The following is a 14,587-nucleotide window of genomic DNA, read 5'->3' as shown; positions in this document are numbered from 1 at the left end:
CTTTGGTGTAATTTAAAAATCTTATTATTTTTCCCGATAAAAGACAGTCTATCAGGAGCAGCCAAATTGCCAAAATCGTAACTTTCAAATGCAATTTTAAGGCACTTAATGAATGAAATTAATAATTTTAATTAATGCTTTGTGTAGACTAAAGTACAATCTTTATACCAAACCAAAAAAAATACAAATTTATCATCGTCTTCATAGTTAAAATCAGCTTCAAAGTTGGCAATTTTTCAAATTAATTTGGTACCAAGGGCAGAAGAATTTTTTTTTCCAAAAACTTATTTCAATATTCGGTATCAGCGCCTCGAAACTATCAGAATCGGTCAAAACATTTTGAAAATCGCGAAAAAAAATTTAATTTCATAGTAAAATTTGATTTTGCAACCAAAGATTTCGATTTTTTGGGGATGTATGTGGATTTATCCAAAAACGGATAATATTTTCGAAATCAGCGTCCCAAAACCAAAAAAATCAAAACCAATCCAACACATTTTGAAAAATCGCGAAAAAACCCGATTTTTTTTTAAAAAAATCGATTTGTGCAACCAAAGATTTCGATTTTTCGCAGGGTGTATGTGCATTTATCCAAAAATACATAGCATTTTTGAAATCAGCGTCCGAAAATCTTTTGGAATCAGTCAAAATATCCGAAAACAAATCTATTTTTTTGCTAAATTTCCGATGTTGCAACTTAAGTTTTTGTTGTTTTCCAGTGGTACACGCCCTGAAAGCTCATCAATAATATAATTTTCAAGGATAATTTCATCCTTGGCGTAATAGAAAATCATCCAAAAATTTTGTCCAATAAGTTCTTGATCATAATTTTTTTTAGTATAGGGGAAAGCCAGATTTTATGGTTCCTGTTCCTATAAGTGCATAAATACCTGTAATAAGAATAATAATTTATTCTAAAGATATACATTTAAAATAAGATTATTTGTTACTTAATATCAGACTAGTAACAATAAGTAAGCTTTAAATATTTTATTTGAAAATAAAACCACAAAAACTTAGTGAAAAAACAAAAACATTCGAATATTTTGTGAGTAAGTACAGCCGAATAGTTACATTATTTATGTTAATCGAATAACTTGATATTATTTCCAAAGTTTTAAAAAAAGCTCTTAAAACAATCCATGGATAGTATTCATAGATTCAACTTCAAATAAATCATTTATTATAATCGAATAATTTGATATCATCACAAAAGCATGAATAGCAGTCTTTGCTTTTAATATGGTTTATGATTTATAAATCTAAATTTTCTCTATTTTTTACCAATATAAATAAATTAAAATGCATAGAACAAAATTTTCAAGTTGTTTGATAAAATGTCCACAGACACAAATTCGCGTTCCAGTTACGAAAAATTTTTACGAAAATTTAGAATCCAACTATATGTACTAGTTTGTACTAAATTCTAGTAAATTTGATATAGTTTTTACTAATGTAAACAAATTAACGTGCCCGACAAGAAAATTAAAGTTATTTGAAGAAAAGTAAAAAGAGTCCCAAATCTACATATTACGTTTAAATTTGCGGTTCAACTGAAAATTATTCAAAATTTTGGTATGCAAGTATATAAAACAATTGATACTATTTGATAGATTTTATCATAATAAAATAAATAAATAAAAGTATCCGAAATAAAATTTCCAAAATATTTGACAAAATGTAAAAAAATGTCCAAAATCCACCTGTAGTCAATTATTAAAATCAAATCAGCACTTCAACCACAAACTATTCAAAATTTCAATATCAAAGTGCATATAACAATATACACTAAATTCTAGCAAATTTTATCTAGTTATTACTAAAATAAACATATAAAAGTGTCCAGAATAAAATTTTCAAAATATTTGACAAAATGTAAAAAAATATCACAAACTCGCATACTGCTAATTACAAAAAATTAATCAAGATATGCAAAAGTTTTTCAAATTGACTAAAATTTGTTTGACAAAATCCGTGGATAAATGATCCGTTGATGATTCATAAATATTATAAAACATAATTGTACTGATTAGCTCGCTAAAATCATTATTTTGCTTTTGGATAATAGTTTAAAGTATTCAAATATTAAAAAAAATGTTGGTAATTTAATTTTGTGCAAATTTCTTAAATATTTTATTAATGTTGGAGAAACAAATAATTATTATTTTATCAATTAAATTAATTAATTAATTTAATTGATAAAATAAAATCACACTTATTTAACATTTAAAATGGCACTTATGATTCAAAAGAAAAAACATTCTTTATAAAGAGCATTTATGTATTTTGGCCCATTTATGATGTAAGTATTGAATTATTAATAACAACTGCACTTTTAATATATATTATTAACGCGACAATTAATACACGAATATTTGTTTTCAAAGAAAACATTCAAAAATGTATTTCCTTGTATAAAAAAAACACCTTTTGTTTGAACAATGAAAAAAAGTATTTTCCTCTTTTGAAATATTTCTGATTTTGAGCAGTTTTGAAAAGGTAAGATAAAATGAACTAAATCTGACCTGTTCTACTTGATTATTTTAAAGATATCTATCTACGGAATTTTTAAGTTTTTGTGGTTTTGCTTTCAAATAAAATATTCATTAATTAACAATTTTAAAATAAACATGTCACAACAGATATTTTTAACTTGAAAACAACTGTCAATTTTGACGTTTGACGTTTAATCTTAAACAATATAATTCAATTTTGACGTTTAAAGTAACAAATTCATGTATTAAAAATTGTTTTGGACCTGAATCAATATCACAATGCATTGAAAATGTATTTAACAAATATTTGTTTCGAATTATGCCCAACAGTTTGCTAAAATTTTTATAAATACATTTTATAAACACGAACCACTGTCCCTTAAAATTAAAATATCAAATATTATTTTTTACTTACCTAAATCATATTTTCACAAAAACACACTTCAACTTAAATTCTATTTAAATTTATGATATAAATAATTGTTATTATGATAAAGTCACTTGTTCAACCAAGTACTAGACGACACAGACTGTTGATATCATAGATAAGTAAGCATAATGGTTGATACATAGATAAAAGAAGAGATTAAACATAGACAACAAAAAACAACATAAACAAAGAGAATAAAAATTAAACATAGGGCACAGAATATATATTTATATAGACTGGTAACACAGTTTTTAGTATCAACCTTTTAGCAGTAGTTTAGTTTAGCATGAGTTTTCTTTCTATTTATTATCTGAATTGTTTGTATCAATTACATGAAGTTAATTAAGAAAACAACATTTGTAAATTTCAATATGCACATAAATTTATTTTCATTTTCATACATAGTAAAAAAATACATGTATTAAAATTCAAATAAAATACAACGTTAAGACAAATAAAATACAACGTTATATCTTTCTCGTTATTTCTTTATCAAGTATGTGCCATGAAATAGAGATAAAGAAAGCTCATGAACCTCTGAAGAAGTAACAGTCATAGATAAAAAAAGGTTTTACACCATTTGATAGATTTACACCACATTGAATTTGAAGCAAAGTTGCATTTCTTAATCACATGCACATTCTAAGAGAATTAATTTAACTATAACTATAATGCCATAGGCACATCAAATGATGGCAGGTATTTATACTCTTCTTTTATCTATGTATTTATGTACATCTCCATAATTTGAAATAAATTCCGTTATGTTTTTCCTTCTTAACTGAATTTTACTGCAGAATTATTCAATTAGTTTAATATTTGACTATAATTACCACTTATGGTATTTCTCCTGAAATATTTTTTTTCCTGAAGCCTGAAAATGCAATTTTGCCTTAATGCAAGTTGCTTGAATAAGATCATGTTGTAATATTTATTTGAAAATGAAATTTTTGCTGTCACTAAAAAATAATATCTATAATTGTATAAATCAAAAAAAAAATTCAACAAATAATTTTGATCAGATCTTTGACAAATTCTAATCAGCACAATTTCCAACCAATATTTGTAAATGATTTTTGAATTTTTAAAATAGTTCTAGGATTCTTAAGTTAATAAAAGTTTCTTTTTTCAACTATAATTAAAGTAATATTTATTCAATTTTCATTGTAGCAAACTACAAATTAAACATCTTTTTTACTTCCTCTTTGTATTTTAATATTGATGCATCATTTTCCCCTGAAACAATTAATGGCTATGAGGTTGTCATCAATACACAATAAAATATCAATAACAAAAAAAACCTTACCATGATTCATTATATTTGATACCGCTTCACTATAAGAGACTATATTTGGTATTAATGATTCTTCAATTTTATCTTGTCCAAAGTTATGAATTGCTATTACTGATTTTCTGGATGCATTATTTTGCCAATCGTAATATTCCATATCCGCCTCAGATTTATCTGCTTCCCAAGGCTCAGTGACCTAAAACAATACAATTTATTTTATTAATAATTTTATCTATCACACCTATTAAAAATCATTGTTTAATTATAAAAAATAAATAAATAAAACTGCAAACTTATAACTTTGGCAAGAAAATAAACATATAATGGTTGCGATATATTAAGGTATTACATAATAATAGACATTTGCTTCAAATATATTTTGATAGAATTAGTGGTTAATAACAGCTTGTGTTTTATTTATAAATGTATATTACCACCTCATTTATTAATTTAATTATGATACTTTTAAAATGTTTAAATTCTTCGTCAAACAAAATATTTTACAAAAGTATAGAAATTTTTAAGTAATATTATAAATTATTTGCACGCTGAATCTCTCAGGCTTTTTCTAATGTTTATAGATTAAATAATTTGATTTTATTAATGATAAATAAAATAATTTAATTAGAGATGTTATAATCTGCAACTTGTTCAACAGTCATTCAATGTGTTCAACATTAATACTAGATAAAAAAAACTAAATTTCAAATAATTAACCCCATGTAATTAGTTTAAAAATTAAATTTCAAATAATTAACCCCATGTAATTAATTTAAAAATTAAATTTAAATTATTTACCCAAGATTCATGGAACAAAGCTGTCAGCAAATACATGCCATAGTCATAATTTTGTTTCCTCAGTGGACATCTATCAACTACTAATGTTAATATATCTGTATCAGGATCGTGTCTGTCACCAACTAACCGTAAAAACTTATCCCGAGCATGCTTGTCTAGTGGTAAATCCGATAATTTGACCTATAACAACAAATTGAAGAAAGATAAAATTATCAATATGCTAAATATAATGCACACAATATTTATAATATACCTTCAAAGTAACAATTCTACCTAATGGATTTCTTATAGTCGGACCGCTGTGACAATAATCAGAACTAATTACTGTAACAGGAAAATGTTTATTTTGTTTTTCTTCAGATTCTAAACCTTTTGGCCACTGTGTGCAAAACTGTTTTAATGCCTCACCTATGTAGCATAAATTTGTACATTTTGAAACAAACTGTATAACAAGAAAGCATAAAACTATATTGTCCTTTAATTGCATTACATACACTGTCTTTTTATAACAGGCGGTGTTAAGTGCAAGAAATTTGGAATTTTCATCAATTCTGCATTTCCAAATTTCCCAGGTGGTGCTTGCCCCTTTGGTACAAAACCTTGCCGCAATGGCAGAGGTACACTAGCAGGATGAAAAGTTTTAGGTCCAGGCCAAACATTACCCCAATCCTGATCTACTGGCATTGATTTAGACCTATAATATAAAACAATTAATTGCAAATATGATTAATATGCAAGAATATTGTAAATTGAACAAACATCTGGGAAAACTTTGTACATGGACCTATGGAAATTTGTGATAGCACAATCTTTTCTGTAATGTGTTATTGAATGGAAAAATATTTTGAGATAATACTAGTTTCACATTAAAAGTTTAAGTTAACTTTATATTTTACCATTTTAAGGTTATTACTGGGGGGTGCTTTGATAGTTAAACCATTGAATAGAAAAAGTAGACAATACATAACTAAGATATCACAGCATATCTGCTTATATTTTTCCAAAAAATAAAATCTGAATCATAGTAATTAGGCACTAAAAACAATAGATATCTCATAAAACGAAAGGCATTTGGTTGTCTTAAACAAATTGATTGCTTATGCATTGATGGTTTTAAAATGATAATATTTCTTTTACCTTGGAGGCATAACTTCTGCTTTTTTAAACTGCCTTCTGGCTGCCCTTTGAGATCTAAGACCTTTTAAATTTAAGACCCTAAATTCTCCTAAAAGAATGTTAGATTAATAGATTTAAAAAAAAAAAATTGGAACATATCATTAACCTCACAATTACCAGTATCATCAATTGATGTTTGACAATATTGGGATTTCTGAATTAATCCTGCTACATTTTTTAAATTTAATTCAAACTTTCGCACAACGTTGATCATTTTAAATAAAAATTGTTTTTATTTAATATTGCACAAGTTTAATAAAATTATTCGAACTGTCAAAACCCTAAATATTTGAAGCATAGAAGAGCAACTTGCGGATTAGCTAAGATTCAAACATAAGGCACTGTCAGTCCATAGATAAAAGAAGAGTATTGCTGTCAGTGAAATGTGCTGCTGTGCTGCTAATATTTAGAGGACTATTAAAGTTGTGTTTTGCAAAATAAGTATTTAATCACCTTTTTTCTCTATGTATTTAATTTTGAATTTTTATCAAAATAATAATTAGAATATAACTAATATTATGTAATTATCTCATGCAGTACACCATAGACAAAAAGTTTGGCTAGTTCTAACAAGTAAGCAAGCGTAACGGTTAAAAAAATTATTTCTATGGTTAACACCAACATAAAATTAAGTGAAGCAACCTTAAAAATATAATAATATTCTGAATACTATGTTCGATTTTAGCGTTTTCCCGGCGAGCTTGATATAATATTAATTGTTTGGAGTAAAAACAACAAATTTTCGAGGATTAATTTATACAAAAAATAATTAAAATGAAATTAGTTAGGTAAGATATCGTGAATATTAGAAAGTATACATTTAAATTTTGTGTGTAATGTTATAACCTCTTGTACTAGGTTTCTTATGAAATTATCACACGAAACAGTGTCGATAGAATTGAAAAATGGAACTCAAGTAAATGGAACAATAACTGGCGTGGATGTTGCCATGAATACGCATTTGAAAGCTGTCAAAATGACTATTAAAGATCGAGATCCAGTATTTCTTGATACTATAAGTTTGAGAGGGAATAATATTAGGTACTATATTCTCCCAGATAGTTTACCATTGGAGACCCTTTTGATAGATGATACACCCAAAGCCAAAGCTAGAAAGAAGGAAGCAGCTCGAGGTGGAATACGAGGAAGGGGTCGTGGTCGTGGTGGACCCAGAGGCGGTCGTGGAGGTGGTAGGGGACGTGGACGAAGATAATAATATTTTTGTATTGCTAAGCTATTTATAATCATTGTAACATTGTGCTCATAGGAAGTGCTATACAATTTGTATGTAATAATGTTATTTTTGATTCAACAAGAATTTTAAGGTTTTGATCCAATTTTTTTAAGCAAATTTTTGATTTGTGGACTATATGCAAGTTTATGAGTGCGATACATTATCTTCTGTATGTTTATAATGAAATGAGTTTAATGTATGAAAATGAATATAATTAATATAGTATTATTTTTCTAATTTTATTCGAAATTATTTTCCTGTCTCAAATGTTTGTCTTAAAAGGCTATTGCTTATACAAACGAACACTTATTGTAAACATATTGTGCGGTAAAAATGTAAATGATAAAACCAGTTTATGCAAAATTAGTTTACCAGCCAGTACAAATTTTATGCATGCACAAATCAATGCAGAAGTGATTATTTTCATAAAAGCCTTCATTAAGAAGCATGTTAGTACTTTACTGACCTACACATCTTTCTACAAACGCTGCTGCGAATGCAAAAGCACTGTGATTTTAAAATAATTATGAATCTTTGCACAATTTAAATTTCAGATAGTAAAAATTATTCACGCAAGTGAAGTAAAATAACAAAAATTAATAACTTGAAAATGGTTGAACATTCCATATGAAATTTTTTCTCTTTTACAAATATGCAGTTATCCAAGGTGTTAAATAAAATGCTTCACTGTGACTTCAAATTATTTTAATAAAAGAGCTTTTACAATAAGTATATACAGATTTAAAAATAATCTCTTTTATAAAACAATATTAGAGAATCTACCGTTAAGATTATGTATAGTATCAACATTTGGCTCAGATACAACCCACTCATACCAAACATTTCGTGAAGTACAGCATCTCCAGAAATCTAATGTAATTACATCACCTTTCTTAAGCTGTACCGGATTCTAAAAGATAAACCAATCAAGATGATTTACAAAGAGTGTTTATATCAAATAACATCCAATTACTTACTCTTATGGGAAAATAAATTGGAAACCAAGAAAACATGCCTTCTGAATGTGTTTCTGGAACTATGCTAATGATTATATTTTTGTACAGCACAGAATCGAAATAGCCAGAAAACCCATGTAGAACACAATTTTGTGCAATTGGACCAAACTTTAATTGCTTATGGCGATTGTTGTTTATAAACTTGTCTTTATTTGGATGTTCAAATGTGAATACAGGCTTAAATTGTTAAAAAAAAATATCATCAAGTATACAAATAGGTGAAGGTAGATTTTCAATTACCCTGGAAATAAAGGTGAGCAATATTTACAATATATTTAAAAAATACAAATTACCTGATTTGGTGCAATAACATATTTGCTGTTTATATAAACAACATAAGGTGTTTCCAGACCAAAACCATGTGGCTTGTCTCTATCCATAGAATCTTTAGCTTCTGCATATAATTTTGAAGATTGCACAGGACACAAATAAGATGTATATTTGGTTGGGATACTTATACCATCCTCTTTTAATAACCTTTGAGCACCATCTAAACATTCTGGAGATAGCTCATTGTCTCCGAAAGAGCCTAGTAGTTCTGATACTATAATATCAGCAAGTTGAGGAAGTTGTACATTTCTCATATCACCACCTTAAAAGTTAAATATCAGAATTTTTATAATATTTGACTTAGTAATAATAATTTGTGAAATGGATGATCAATATACCAAACACTTTTACATTTTCTGGCCATACTTCATTTTGTTGTGCAAATAAGCCAACTAACGCATTAGGATTTTTTTCTACTGCAAATATTTGAACTTTTCGTTTTGAAATCTCTGAAGCATTTAATGCTGCTCTAACTAATGGTCCACGGCCAGCACCCACAACTAGAACTACAACCTATATTATAAAAGTATAATTAAATTTTTGTAACTTGTAATATAATAAATACTATTTTTATTTGAACCAAATATGTAGATTTAATTAGGTTCCAAAATATTTGTCTATGAAAAATATATAATGAGAACTCTCTTTATGGAATAAATCATGGTTGCCTTATTAATAATATAATATTTTTATAATAATATAATATTATTATAATAATATAGTATTATAATCTTTTGATTATCATATTACATAAAAAAAAATTATATTCAAAAACACACTAACATACATTTATTTACTTGCTTTTATATTTTTATGTCATAATTATTAACTTATGCCACAAAAATAATTATTACCAATTTTCCTTAACATATCTAAATAATCTTTCAATAGTCTGATTTTTTACCGTTGTAGAATGAATTTCAGAGTCTGGTACTTTATCTTCCAAAGCACTAATTATGGCAAGTTCATACTGTCGGTATTTAACTGGATCTTTTTCAAACACTTCATAAGTTCCGCAATCTAAATTATCAAATAATGGCTGTAATGGGCACTGTAGATAATCTTCATACCTAATATGAAACAAATGTTATTTATTTTATTCTGAAAGTATTTTAATTCACATCTGTTTAAGGCTTGTTACATATATACGTAAACTAATAAATTAAGCAATATAATATAATTAATATACATATTTTAAATTAAATGTTTGTACAAAAATATGCCTTTAAAATTACTTACCCTTGACTATTTGTTTTAAGAGGATCATCTGTGTGAAACCCTTTATATAAATTGTCTAAATATTGCACATATAAATGCATATCAAAATGCCTTTCCGGACCTCTTAATGCTAATTGAACTTTAATATTAACAAATTTTTTAATTAGTTCTTTGTGTTTAGGCCCTAAAACTGGGTACCCTGCATGGTTTGTCAAAAATATAAGTGTACTTATCATTAGACATTTTATTGGTTCGCCCAACCATCGTTCAACAACATCATCATCTGGCACATCTACAGGAACTTCTAATACAACACCAATTTTTTTATCATAATTAAGAAGTATTCTGAATTTGTTCCAATGTTCCCAAGGATCTCCAGTTGTTAACTCATATTTACTATCACTGCATAGGGCTTCACAACCAATACCAATATCGACCATCGGTAACTCAACCCAGATCTGATTTAAAGATGAAATTTTACTAAGTATGATCCTAGCCAGATGAGTACAATTAATAGATTTCAGTTTGAAATGAATGGCTGCAAAATTTAAATGAATTGCATAAGACAGTTCTTGTAAAAGTGCAAATTCAGACTGCTCCCGTTTGGTATTGGAAGTGGAATCAACATCTATGTAACTAGATAATTTTCCTACAAAAAGCGTCCTCCATTCATTTGAGGTAAGTAAAATATCCGGCCTTGTTAGAGGTACGTCTTTGGGTATCCATTCACCGTTAATAAATTTCCTTTTAAATCTTGGATGCACAATAGGAATGAAGAGAAAATGAAATCCTTGCGATTGTGCCCTGGAAATTGAATCTGAAATATTTGGAACCATACTGAAATCTAATCCTACGGAGCACATATCTGTCATAATTTTGTGACAAAAATCGTATAATGAACGTTTACAAAAACAATTCAATTTCAATCACAGGTTTACAGTTAAAATACCTAACCTCACTTGTAAATAGATTAGATTTTGAATAATGTTTACAATTGATGATCTTGATCTATATAGATGGAGCCAACGAAGAGCAATTGTAGCAGCCTGGCAACCCACATTGAACTTTAACTTCACTGATAAACACTCTTCTTTTATCTATGGATAAACAGTATCTATGGCTCGTTATATTGGCAGCATTGCGCAAAATCAGGAAGCTTCAACTCAACATAAAATTTACATTATATTTTCTTTACACTTTCATTATATACAAATATTATTATAAAAATAATATCACACATAATGTTATTACTGTTTTTTATACATGAAATATATTTTATAGACACACATCATCTATTTTTAATCATTATTCTACTACTTCATCCTGTGTGCGGCATCACATGAAATTTCAATAAAACTTCGCTCATAAACTATACACTTTACTTATACTTTTGAAAATTAGCTCTACTTTACAAGAATATTTGTCATAAATTCATAAAATTCACACAGATTCACATTTTATTCATGATTTGGCCGGGACATTTCCCCACAATTTTTTTTTATCTTGATAGTCCAGTCATTATAGTAAGTTCACCATAGATAAAAGAAGAGTATATAGATAAAAGAAGTTCACCTTGGAATTCGAGATACTCAGCTGTAAGTCTGTAAATACTTGTATATTGACACCCTAAAGTTGTCTCAAACCTACATATGGTAACGACATCCTACCATATGCAAGAGATGTATTTTGAAACAACTTTAGGATGTCAATATACAAGTATTTACAGACTTACAGCTGGGTATCTCGAAATCCAAGATTCTTACCCGCATTTAAGAGCTATACGGAGGAAAAATTTGCCGAACCCAAAATTCTACTGGTGGGTTAAAATAGCCCCTTACTTTAATAATTTAGAACTTCCACGTTGAAATTACGAACATCATCAAAAAAATAGTGGAAACAAATTTTCTGATTTCATGCCAAAATTGCTTTAGACAAATGACAAGACTTGACTTCAAATAGACTCTAAATACGATAGTTTTTACCAAACTTAGCAATTAGAAAAATTTGTACAGAATTTTATACAAGGCATAAAAGCGAAAAAAATATAAAAAATCGTACTCATTGTTTGTAATTCTGCTTTCAACAGATTGAGTTAATAACTAGTTGTAAGTAACATTTTGCCTTAAGGCGAGTTGCATTAACTTTCCAATACGCGTATACCTAATCAACTTAATCAATTAGAATTGAAATTAAGCTATTTAGGTAACACGTTCCACTGTTTATCTGAAAATTGATGTAATTTTATTTTACAGTTAGTGCACAGTGTAGTAATGTGTTCATCTGATATTTGACACGGCTTTGTAACCGTTCTTAAAATTCGAAATGCATGAATCGATATCAAAATGAGATTCATCTAGTTGTAAGTACCATTTTTCCTTAAGGCAAGTTACAATAACTTAGCTAAACGTATACACAATCAATTTTGTCAATAAGAAAATAAATTTTTGCTTTCACTAAGAAATAATCAATGCAATTTTCTGTTGATGTCTTTCAAACATACTTATAACATTTGTAATTTTATAAAAAAAAAACAAATTTATTCAACATTTTTGTTTATCTACAATTTCATACTCTAAAAATGTATTTTATAATTGTGCACGTCAACTATGATCAGTAGCTACGAACGAAACACAAAACGGTCATATGATTCCACATTATAAAAGTTCACCAAAATTAAAAATTTTTATTATTCAACCGCGTATCGTATATTTTGTTATGTCATTTCAGTTACAAAATCCAATGTTATACAAAGTTTCATCAAAATAATCAAAAAATTTTTTTAAATTTTTTTAATTGCAAAGAAATCCGATCCAAAGGCCGATCTTAATCAATAACTATTCAAAGCGAATTCCAACAGATATATTACGAACAGTTTTTGAATCTTTAAATTCGATTCAAAATTGTGGGCTAAACCGTGGACAAACAATTTTACACTTTTCTGCTAATTACAAAAGATCTTCGGATTTTTTGCGAAAACATAAACTTTTTTTCAAGAATTTAAAAATATATCTCTGATTCCGTGCATATATTATATAATGCTAATGCTTTGATTAAAAATTAATTATTGAAGACGGCATTGTGCATAAACGCAAATTATTATTAGAATTAGAACAATCACGGAATTTGCTCAACAAATATCAGATTAATAATATTAATTTGACAACAAATTTTTGTCATCTCTTTTCCCATTAATTTTTCTTTGAAACGGCTTCAATTGCTTTTCTTAAAACTCACGGATCTCTTCATCTCAAATAATCTATACTAATATTCTATTAGTCTCTTCTGAGCATATAATTCGGTATTTTAGAATTACCAGTAATTTTTAAATGCTCGAAAATAGCATAAATTCCATATTTATAGCCGGACGCCCAAGCACTGCATTGGCATTCGATTTAGGCACTTCAAGTACTACCAAAAATTTGCTGATCGTTCCTAAGATTTTCTTTTGATATCCCCATGGTATATCAAACATAAAATTATAACAACATTTTTGGATATAGCTTAACGAATTTTCAAAATTTTTGAATACACTATAATTATAACAACTGATATTCATTAAATTGTTTCAAATGTTTAACACCTATTTGATAGTGTCATTTAAAATGTGCAACTTTGTTCATGTGGTCGGGATTAAATTATAATTTTTCTGCGACCAAACTGTAAATTAAGGCGAATATGGACATTCGATGATCACATCATATGGGAACTGAGTGTTGGGTTCAGTCATTAGTACAGACGTACTCGTATTCGTCCTCGTGAGCATCTATCAAGGTAACTCAACACACGTCGACGGCTGGTGGGCAATTTGCTCGATTAACAATACATTGTATAAAGTATTTTAAAAATATGTTCAAAACTAGTGGGGCGCATGGCATCGTGCCTTAAGGCAAATTGCTGGAACTTCCCGCACCAAAAGTTATTATTCTTTTAGAAACGTTAACATTTTTGAAAAAAATTTATTTCGAAAAAAAAAAATAGATTATTGAGAAACTATAAATTTGACAAAAAATTACTTTTTTTTGAAAAAAAAATATTTTTTTTTGAAAAAAAAATGTTTTCTTTATTTTACCATATTTTGGAAATTCTGAAATTTTGTTCAATGTAATCGTACTGCATTAACTGCATAGAGACGAAATGTTAAAGCGCGCAAGCGCCGCGTCGCCGTCTAATGGGTAAACATTGGCATGGAACCCATAGAAATGTAAACAAAATTTATACTTATTGTTAAAATCTCTATAAAATATGTGATAATTTGACGTGCATATGTCTAATGATTATTTTTGACCGCCAAATGGCATATTTTTTACTTTTTTATTAGATCTCCGAAACCGCTAGATCGCTTTCATGAAAATTTGATCAATTTTTCGTCTTGTCAATACAAGTAAAATGTTTTTTGAATGATTCAAATCGGACGCTCCGTTCTCTTAAAACCTGAGTTACCGTTTTTGGCACTTTTTGCCCCATATCTTCGGAACGGCTAAACCTGCCTTTGCCAAAAACTAATCAGCACGTCTTCTTATCAATATGTATCGAATGTTTTCTGAATTATGCAAATCGCTTCATCCGTGTTCCCGAAATCGTCGACGAAAATTTGTATCC

General features: G+C 27.9%; 3 protein-coding genes across 3 annotated transcripts; 1 reads left to right on the top strand and 2 right to left on the bottom strand.

Moving 5' to 3' along the window:
- Nucleotides 1-4,024: 4,024 nt before the first annotated feature.
- On the bottom strand, nt 4,025-6,471 carry LOC113372928 (28S ribosomal protein S35, mitochondrial-like). The gene is made up of 7 exons (XM_026613263.1): nt 6,308-6,471; nt 6,152-6,239; nt 5,509-5,708; nt 5,268-5,422; nt 5,015-5,194; nt 4,232-4,412; nt 4,025-4,161 (listed from the first exon to the last, which is right to left on the bottom strand). Exons 1-7 carry the CDS (start codon nt 6,402-6,404, stop codon nt 4,100-4,102), a joined length of 963 nt encoding a protein of 320 aa, XP_026469048.1. The 5' UTR covers nt 6,405-6,471; the 3' UTR covers nt 4,025-4,099.
- A 335-nt stretch (nt 6,472-6,806) lies between these two features.
- Nucleotides 6,807-7,522, top strand: LOC113372866 (probable small nuclear ribonucleoprotein Sm D1). The gene is made up of 2 exons (XM_026613204.1): nt 6,807-6,978; nt 7,049-7,522. Exons 1-2 carry the CDS (start codon nt 6,965-6,967, stop codon nt 7,401-7,403), a joined length of 369 nt encoding a protein of 122 aa, XP_026468989.1. The 5' UTR covers nt 6,807-6,964; the 3' UTR covers nt 7,404-7,522.
- Nucleotides 7,523-8,119: 597 nt separating this feature from the next.
- Nucleotides 8,120-10,974, bottom strand: LOC113372589 (protein arginine N-methyltransferase 5). The gene is made up of 6 exons (XM_026612946.1): nt 10,010-10,974; nt 9,675-9,840; nt 9,109-9,283; nt 8,734-9,032; nt 8,402-8,617; nt 8,120-8,334 (listed from the first exon to the last, which is right to left on the bottom strand). The coding sequence occupies exons 1-6, from the start codon at nt 10,858-10,860 to the stop codon at nt 8,182-8,184; spliced, it is 1,860 nt and encodes a 619-aa protein (XP_026468731.1). The 5' UTR covers nt 10,861-10,974; the 3' UTR covers nt 8,120-8,181.
- Nucleotides 10,975-14,587: the final 3,613 nt, after the last annotated feature.

This window comes from Ctenocephalides felis, unplaced genomic scaffold, assembly GCF_003426905.1.
Source record: "Ctenocephalides felis isolate EL2017-DRISC unplaced genomic scaffold, ASM342690v1 CF-g0.4_SCAFFOLD_01604, whole genome shotgun sequence".
NCBI classification, from domain to species: Eukaryota; Metazoa; Arthropoda; class Insecta; order Siphonaptera; family Pulicidae; genus Ctenocephalides; species Ctenocephalides felis.
This window is presented reverse-complemented; position numbering and strand designations above follow the sequence as displayed.

Excerpts from the sequence above, each read along its gene's own strand:
- LOC113372928 (XM_026613263.1), bottom strand. The coding sequence starts at position 6,404 with ATGATCAACGTTGTGCGAAAGTTTGAATTAAATTTAAAAAATGTAGCA. Across the intron at positions 5,195-5,267 it reads GTAGAATTGTTACTTTGAAG|GTCAAATTATCGGATTTACC; the intron begins GTATATTATAAA and ends TTGTTGTTATAG. Across the intron at positions 4,413-5,014 it reads CTTTGTTCCATGAATCTTGG|GTCACTGAGCCTTGGGAAGC; the intron begins GTAAATAATTTA and ends GTATTGTTTTAG.
- LOC113372589 (XM_026612946.1), bottom strand. The coding sequence starts at position 10,860 with ATGACAGATATGTGCTCCGTAGGATTAGATTTCAGTATGGTTCCAAAT. Across the intron at positions 9,841-10,009 it reads CTTAAAACAAATAGTCAAGG|GTATGAAGATTATCTACAGT; the intron begins GTAAGTAATTTT and ends GTTTCATATTAG. Across the intron at positions 8,618-8,733 it reads ATGTTATTGCACCAAATCAG|CCTGTATTCACATTTGAACA; the intron begins GTAATTTGTATT and ends TAACAATTTAAG.